This window comes from Microtus ochrogaster, chromosome 1, assembly GCF_000317375.1.
Source record: "Microtus ochrogaster isolate Prairie Vole_2 chromosome 1, MicOch1.0, whole genome shotgun sequence".
Taxonomy (NCBI): Eukaryota; Metazoa; Chordata; class Mammalia; order Rodentia; family Cricetidae; genus Microtus; species Microtus ochrogaster.
Genome location: NC_022009.1, coordinates 47,285,092 through 47,293,484, shown reverse-complemented (window position 1 = coordinate 47,293,484; position 8,393 = coordinate 47,285,092). Strand labels below are relative to the sequence as shown.

General features: G+C 47.6%; 1 protein-coding gene across 3 annotated transcripts in view; it reads left to right on the top strand.

The window, feature by feature from the left end:
• The window catches only part of Bag5 (BCL2 associated athanogene 5), a 5,214-nt gene extending 425 nt beyond the window's left edge, over positions 1-4,789 (top strand). The window contains exons 1-2 of one of the 3 annotated variants that reach the window (XM_026781336.1): positions 23-183; positions 1,704-4,789. In XM_026781336.1, coding sequence (XP_026637137.1) covers positions 1,729-3,072 — 1,344 coding nt within the window. In that variant the 5' untranslated portion in view covers positions 23-183; positions 1,704-1,728 and the 3' untranslated portion in view covers positions 3,073-4,789. The other 2 variants (XM_026781332.1, XM_005343583.3) reach the window with 2 other exon arrangements.
• Positions 4,790-8,393: the final 3,604 nt, after the last annotated feature.

Genomic DNA, 8,393 nt, shown 5'->3' with positions numbered 1-8,393 from the left:
GGCCAGTAGCTGCCGCCGCCTCCGCCGGCCCCTTCACCCGCCGCCCGGGTCAGACCTAGCCGGGAAGGGCGAGGGGGATGCCGCTGGGGGCCCCGCTCCGCTGCCGCTCCCCGTGACGGGCCGATCTCCCACCTCGCCGCCCTCCGCGGCAGCCAAGACCGCCGCCACGCACACCTCGCCGGGGTAAAGCGCTGCGAGGGCTGGGCCCGCACCCTCCCCCCGGGAGCTGACTGAGTGCGGTGGCCTGCCCGCCGGAAGTGAGCTGTCCGACGGACACCTAAGAGCGTGGGGAACGCTCTAAACAAGCTTTCGGGGAGGCGAGTGACCGAGATCATCGCAGTCACGTTTTTGCGGGGGCGTGGGATTGGAGGGGGAGGGCGAACTTGGAAGTTACTTAGATCCCTTTCTGAAAAGAAGGTTGGCCCCTGGCAGAATGTTGGTCCTGTGGGTTTGGAAGAGCCACTGTTAACTTCCACAAGGGCACCCTGCCGGTTCCGTAACCTAGTTTAGGATGCCGGGATCCGAGGGAACGGTGTTGCTGTTAACCTGATGGTCAGGCTAGGATGAAAGTGTGTGCAGCTCACTTTCTTGTTGACGACAGAGTTCACAGGCCAGACATCTACCCCACACTGCACCCTGAGTAACTTCTGTCTGTCCTGAAAACCTCCGCCATGGTCCCCTGTATTCGGTTTGCTTTTGATTCATAGTCTCGCTAAGTAGCCCAGGCTGACCTTAAACTCTCCCTCTGTCTCCCTCGTGCCAGGCGTGTAGGCATGCGCCAGCACTCCCAGTTTGGTTTGTTTTGCTCCCATTAAGTGCTTTTAGGAGAGAGAGTTGACATGTCACATCTTCTCTTTCCTCAAGTGTGTCTTTTAAATCTATACGATGACAAAACCTTTTTTGTCTGTGTGATTTGGTACATGCCCAGGTGCCAGAGTTCACCTCACCCCATCATTTTTGTGGTGTCCTTCTACTATGTTTTTTAGGTTTTTTTGCTCTGAAGCTCCTCATTTAGGCTAGGTTAGCTAGCCAGTGAACCGCGGGGATCCAGCTATCTCTGTCTCCCTGGCACCGGTCGTAAAAGTATTGCATGGCTTTTTTATTTTATTTTATTTTATGAGCATTGGTGTTTTGCCTGCTTGTATGTGTGTGTACAACGTGTGTGCCTGTAGAGGCCAAAAAAGGGGACCAGATCCCATGGAGCTGGAGTTACAGGTGTCTGTGAGCCGCCATTTGGGTGCCTGGAATTGAACCTAGTTCCTCTGGAGAGCATCCAGTGCTCTCAACCACTGAGCCCTCTTTCTAGCCCCTTCCCTGACTGTTTTATATGTGTTTTGGAGCTCCAACTTGGGCACTTAACTGACAGCTATCTCCATAGTGCCATCAGCCCTTTTTAAAAAGTGTGCCCTTTTTTTTTTTACATTTTTTTATTGATTTTTATTGAGCTCTACATTTTTCTCTGCTCCCCTCCCTGCCTCTCCCCTCTTCAATCCTCTGGTCCCCATGCTCCCAATTTACTCAGGAGATCTTGTCTTTTTCTACTTTCGACTTCCCATGTAGATTAGATCTATGTAAGTCTCTCTTAGTGTCCGCATGTTGTCTAAGTTCTCTGGGGGAAAGTGTGCCTTTTAAAAGCGAGTTTAGAATGGGTTGATCTAATTATCCTGCAGAGACCGTAATAAGTTACTCTTGCCATCTTTCAGTGCTTGTGAAACGGAACACAGAAGTATGGATATGGGAAACCAACACCCTTCTATTAGTAGGCTTCAGGAGATCCAAAGAGAAGTAAAGAATATAGAGCAGCAAGTGGTTGGCTTCAGTGGCCTGTCGGATGACAAGAATTACAAGAAACTGGAGAGGATTCTGACGAAACAACTTTTTGAAATAGACTCTGTAGATACAGAAGGGAAAGGAGACATTCAGCAAGCTAGGAAGAGGGCAGCACAGGAAACAGAACGCCTTCTCAAAGAGCTGGAGCAGAATGCAAACCACCCACACCGCATTGAAATCCAGAACATCTTTAAGGAAGCGCAGGCCCTTGTGAAAGAAAAAATTGTGCCCTTTTACAGTGGAGGCAACTGTGTGACTGACGAGTTTGAGGAAGGCATCCAGGACATCATTCTGAGACTGACACGTGTTAAAACTGGAGGGAAGATCTCTTTGAGGAAAGCAAGGTACCACACACTAACCAAGATCTGTGCAGTGCAAGAGATTATTGAAGACTGTGTGAAGAAGCAGCCTTCCCTGCCACTCTCTGAGGATGCACATCCTTCCGTTGCCAAGATCAATTCTGTGATGTGTGAAGTGAACAAGGCCAGAGGCACTCTGATCGCACTTCTCATGGGCGTGGACAGTACTGAGACTTGCAGGCACTTATCGTGCGTGCTGTCAGGGTTGATTGCTGATCTAGATGCTTTGGATGTGTGTGGGCGTACAGAGATCAGGAATTATCGGAGGGAGGTGGTGGAAGATATCAACAAATTACTGAAATATCTAGATTTAGAAGAGGAAGCTGACAGTACACATGCATTTGACCTGGGCCAGAACCATTCCATCCTAAAAATAGAAAAGGTCCTCAAGAGGATGAGAGAAATAAAGAATGAACTTCTGCAGGCACAGACCCCTCCTGAATTATACCTGAGCTCCAAGACAGAACTTCAGGGCTTGATCGGACAGCTAGACGAAGTGAGTCTTGAGAAAAACCCCTGCATCCGCGAAGCCAGGAGAAGAGCTGTGATTGAAGTACAGACCCTGATCACATACCTGGACCTGAAGGAAGCGCTCGAGAAGAGGAGGCTGTTCCCTTGCGAGGAGACACCCCCCAACAAGGCTGTGTGGGGTGTCCTTGGAAACCTGTCAGAGATCCAGGGCGAAGTCCTCTCATTTGGTGGAAAACGAACTGATAAGAACTACATCCGTCTGGAGGAGCTGCTGACCAAACAGCTGCTGGCCCTGGACGCTGTTGACCCCCAGGGAGAAGAGAAGTGTAAGGCCTCCAGGAAACAGGCTGTGAAGCTGGCCCAGAACATCCTCAGCTACCTTGACCTGAAGTCCGACGAGTGGGAGTACTGATGGACCAGGACCTACCTGATCTTGCTGGTTCGCACTTTATCTACTTTTAGAGAGCTTTCAGCTCATGGAGCCTAAATGTAATTTCTATGTGCATATTCAATCTCAGTATTTATGATTTAATCAAATTTTATTCAGTATTTCTGCTGCTTTTGATGTTGCAAAACAAATCTCATTATAGCACATTAACTTTTCCATCTGGCTCATTATCCTGGTTTGTGTTGATTTTGTGTGTTTTAATGGGAACATGAAAAGGGCAGCATTCCTCATTTTTAGACGGGTTGTGCAAGCATTAAATGCAGATTTGAGAGTCTAACTCTAGGTAAACTTAGGGGCTGAATGGGAATAAAGTCCAAGTACAAAAACAGAACAGAGATGTTTTATTATGTAAACAAAACTGGGCCTTTTTTAAGTTACAAGGCTTGTTTGGTCCTTCCCCATCTTATGGGGTGGGGTTTTTGTTGGGATGGTTTGTTTTTTTCATAAACATTTTTGTTGAGTCTAAATTGTTCCCTATGCTTTTCCTTTTAGAGGCGGGGAATCTTGTGTACAATACACAAAAAATTAATGAGACCTAACAACCAAATATTGGAGACTGCATGAGAAAGGGAAAAAATCATCAGTTATTCAGTACCTTCAAGTTACTTTTGCTTGTGAGATCTCAACTAAAATTCTCCTTAGTTAATAAGGCAGCAGACCACTAGAGAACCATTGCTGTCTCCCTGTAGCCGGAGGATGAAACCGGAGTGGCTGATGAGGAGCGTCTGTCTGTAGCATAAATGAGATGGGTTCCTTTGTCGGTCACAGCTGTGAAATAGAATGCCTGTTAAACATGACATCATTTACACCATGATACCAGAGACTGTTGGTAATCTTGGGGGACGGGTCTCTGCAGCTGTCAGTGGTAACTGCTGCTGGCACCCCAAATATCACCTGTACCTAATTGGAGTGAGGCTGTGGGGTACCTGACGATATTGACATAAGGACTCCTCTTTTCCTGAAAATTCATTACAACCTGTCCGGTATATAAAGGGTTTTATTATTTGGTTTTTTCCTTCTGTGTCTTTCTGTGAATATTTTCTATGTGTCCGACATTATGGTTATCTACTAATACAGACAAAGAATCCCCAGAATTCTGCAGCGCCTTCTCAGTGTGGTGCCAGCACCGTTAATAACAGACCCCACGCCATGTCCCATTTCATTACACGACCCTCTGACAGTCAACCTCAGTGCACTGTCTCATAGAACAATAGGTCCCGGGGCTGCTGGCCATGAGTCCTCCCCGCTAAAGTCCCTAGAATCCTGCGTCATGGCTTTAGAACATCCTTAAGGTCTGACTGCAGATTTTTAAACTGAACTCTCTGGGGAATCAGTACATGAAAGTCCCTTCGGGTGCACCTTTCACGGGGTTTCTTAATTCCTTAACTGTTTCTGAGGGTTACACGTCAGCCTTTCTTCTCAACAGTCCATTGTCCTGTTGAAGAAGAGTTTTGTCTCTATGACCTGCCAAGCCACCCCACACTGCTGAGCTTGGAGCCTGCTGAGCACAGGAAGCACCTCCCCCTCAGTGGGATTCTACACGGATCCTTCTGCTCCTGGAGGTGGTGGGATAGACTTCAGCTTCTGTTACAGTTCCTTGGGCTCAATTCTCTCATATAAAGAACACTAGCAAAGTTCAGCCTGATTGCTTGTCCCCCTGGGGACCCAGTGTGTCACTGTGAGTGTGTCACTGTGAGTGTGTCACTGTGGCCGCTTCCTGGACTTTTTAACTTGGGCTCTCCACTGTAGCAGTTCCACGATCATATGTGAAGAGACTGCAGCAAGAGAGAAGCGAGGCCTTTGTCAGCATTAAACCATGTCATCCCTGCTTCCCAAAAGAAAGACATACCTGGGAATACTCACCATCTTCATTCTTTGTCCACCTAGATGAGTCTTCTGACAAAGTCACTTTAAATAAATGGAACAAATGTGTCTACTCAGTTCAGTTTAATGTTTTTATTTTGCTTTTTTAAATGCCTATAGGTTAGCTGTAATGAAGTTCGACCAGTTTTTCTCATTTGTAAATTTTTTTTTCTGTTTTAATTTGAAGCTGGTTTTGAACTCCTGACCTGCTTGTCTCCATCCCTTAAGTGTTGGAATCACAGATGTACCCTGTCACACTTTGCTTCTTGCTGCTTTAATGTGCAACATCCCTGGGTGGTTTTTTGGTTTTCTGAACCTCAGTTATTCTGTACATGCAAATTGGTTTTAGGTTTTTTGTTTTGTTTTTTGTTTTTTTTGAGAGTTTCACTATGTAACCCTGGCCTTTTCATACTTTCTATGATCCTTCTGCCTCTGCCTTGAGAATATTAAGATTACCAGTGTATGCCACCAGAGCTGACCGTAAAGGCCGTGCCATTTTTAACTGATTGGATTATTTTCCTTAATTGGTTAAATGGGCTAGAGAGATGGCTCAGTGGTTAAGAGCACTGACAGCTTCTCCAGAGGACCTGAGTTCAATTCCCAGCACCCACATGGCAGCTCACACTGTCTATAACTCTGGTTTCAGGGGATCGAACATCCATGGTACATAAAATAAGAATAAATAATGCAGAAACATCTCCCCTTGGTTTTGATGCGTAATCTGCAATCCAGAAGTATTTCCAGTATACTAGTTCCCACCTCATCACTATTGACCGTGTGACTATTAGGGTGTCTAAAATAGTATTTTCTTGACAGAAACACATAAGCTTGCCCCTCCCTTAATTATTACTGAAATAAACCAAAGCTCTTAGCTCTACTTGCTGTGGAAAAAGGATATGAGTCCAAAGTGTGTGTTGCGTTCTCTGCTGGCCACTACCTACCTTCTGCCTGTTCCCTCATGTTTTGTGTGACTTTGGGGAGGAACCCTTTATGCCCTGGTGAGCCAGGCTACTCCTTAAGAGTTAACCATAGTATTGTATGGAGGTAAGGGCTTTGGCTAGGTCCCTAGACCCCAGGGCTTATGATGGGCCAGGCTTCTTTGTTAGACAGGAGTTGACCTTGCAGGAATGAGAAGATCTTCCTGAGGTAGATCATCCTCGAGGAGAAAGCTCAGCCTGTCTATGCCCTCCAAACACATGCCACACCCCCTCTACCAGTGGAGAGTGGGCTCTGGTCTTGGTCCAGGTTGAGGGCTATTCTGTCTAGAATCAGATAGCTATACAGTAGTGGTTCTCAACTGTCCTAATGCTGTGGCCCTTTATTACAGTTCCTTATGTTGTGGTGACCCCCAGCCATAAGATTATTTTTGTTGCTACTTCATAACTAATTTTGCTACTGTTATGAATCGTGATGTAAATATCTGATATGCTGCCCCTGTAAAAGGGTCATTCAACCCCAAAAGGAGTTGAGACCCACAGGTTGAGAACTGCTGTCTAGGAGATAAAGGATATGGAATTGACCACCCTGGGATCTGACAAGCCCAGATCTGAACGCCCAGCAGCCCCACAAGACAGTTGAGCATGGCACAAGAGTTTCCTGGAGCAGGGTAACACCCAAGCAAGCTTGTGCAGGCCCCAGTCCAGTTCTGGAAGCAGGACTGGGTTCCACCCTTCCTGGTTGGGACGTGTCTAAAGCCATCTATTTCCCATGCTATAATTAGATCCTTTCCTGGTTAAGCTACCATTACTTTCCTATGGGCCAGGTGCCATGCAGTGTTTCACTTGCATTCTAAGTTAGAACCTCCTGCTGCTGTAGATGGTCACTCAGTCAATGACCAGTAGGAAGGCAGGACCACAAAGTGCAGATCTATATAAATTAATTTACCTGGGGCAGGGTGGTGGTGGTGCATACCTTTAGAAGCAGGTGGATCTCTTGGATTCAGGGCCAGCCTGATCTACAGAGTGACTTTCAGGACAACCAGGGCAACATAGAGAAACCCTCTCCCAAAAGAACAACAGATTTACCCGGGAAGTCAGAGCAATGGCTAGTGTGCAGTCCCCCAAGAGGGGATGATTCCACCAACTTAAGGCACAGCATGGCTATCTGGCTTGGGACAGCTCCCACTGTAAGAACTGGCGAGGGAGTTGAGGGTTGGACACCACTCCAGTAAGCCAGGGTTCACAGCGCAGTTCTTTCTGCCAAAGCCAGAGCTACTGGTGAGCTTGTTAAACTTGGGCTGCTGGAGGGTTAGTCGGTGCCACACTGCAGGGCAAAGGGCCAGGTGACTCACGAATAGAAATCTAACTGCGGTGTCACATTGCTTCCAGCTATTGAGTCCCGTTCAGAGACAAGAGTGCTGTGGCTTGCCTGCTGTCTACTGTCTTCCAGCTGTGAGTCACACCTGCAGAGGTTCGTGTCTGACTACTCAGGATGCATGGACCTCTCCAGATGGGCCTCGGGCTGCCCATTCATCCCACTGACCTCACTGGCTACAGAAAAGTCTCTGAATACATAAGCATTTCCTGAAGCTGCCTGCTTCCCACATGAATGTTGCTGGTTGTCTCCAATCTCACGCTCTGCAGCGCAGTCCTCTGAGGTCCTAACACCTGGGTAGTTAGTCCTAAGTGAGCAGAAGTGAGAGTCACGGACAGGCAGCCTGTCCGTAGCCTGGGCCCTGTTGCTTTACCCCACACTGCCTCTTCCCATCTTGGCCTGGAGGTGTCTCTCTCTGCCTTCACCATTCTAGTACTGGCTTACTTGTCCCTGGCCATGCAGCCTCGCCTTTCAGGTACAGCTGGCCTCTGTACTGTAGCCCCAGGGCCTCGTAGGAACAGACACATACATGCCTGTTGGGGTGAGCTGTTCTTTAGGGTGGTGTCTTGGTACTTGGCGGGCACTCAGAAGATACTTGCTAAGTAATTAAGTAGAGAAGAGGTTTTATTGGCCCTTTATGATACTTCAGAGAATTTCCAGAGTGCATCACCTGTCAGGAGCTCTGGTGGGATGCCACGTGCCCATGTCCATAAGTCCCTTAGACATGCCAATGGGGACAGGTGACCTCCAGGCTGACAGTCTCACCCTGCCTCTGCTGCAGCTACCTCACTGTGCAGTGTTGGGTTCTGGCCTTAAAACTCACCTATAAGGGGTTGGAGAGGTGGCTCAGAGGTTAAGAACATTGACTGCTCTTCCAGAGGTCCTGAGTTCAATTCCCAACAACCACATGGTGGCTCACAACCATCTGTAATGAGATCTGATGCCCTCTTCTCACCTGCAGGGATACATGCAGACAGAACGCTGTATACATTATATATATGGTTTTTCAAGACAGGGTTTCTCTGTAGCTTTGGAACCTGTCCTGGAACTAGCTCTTGTAGACCAGGCTGGCCTCGAACTCACAAAGATCCACCTGCCTCTGCCTCCCA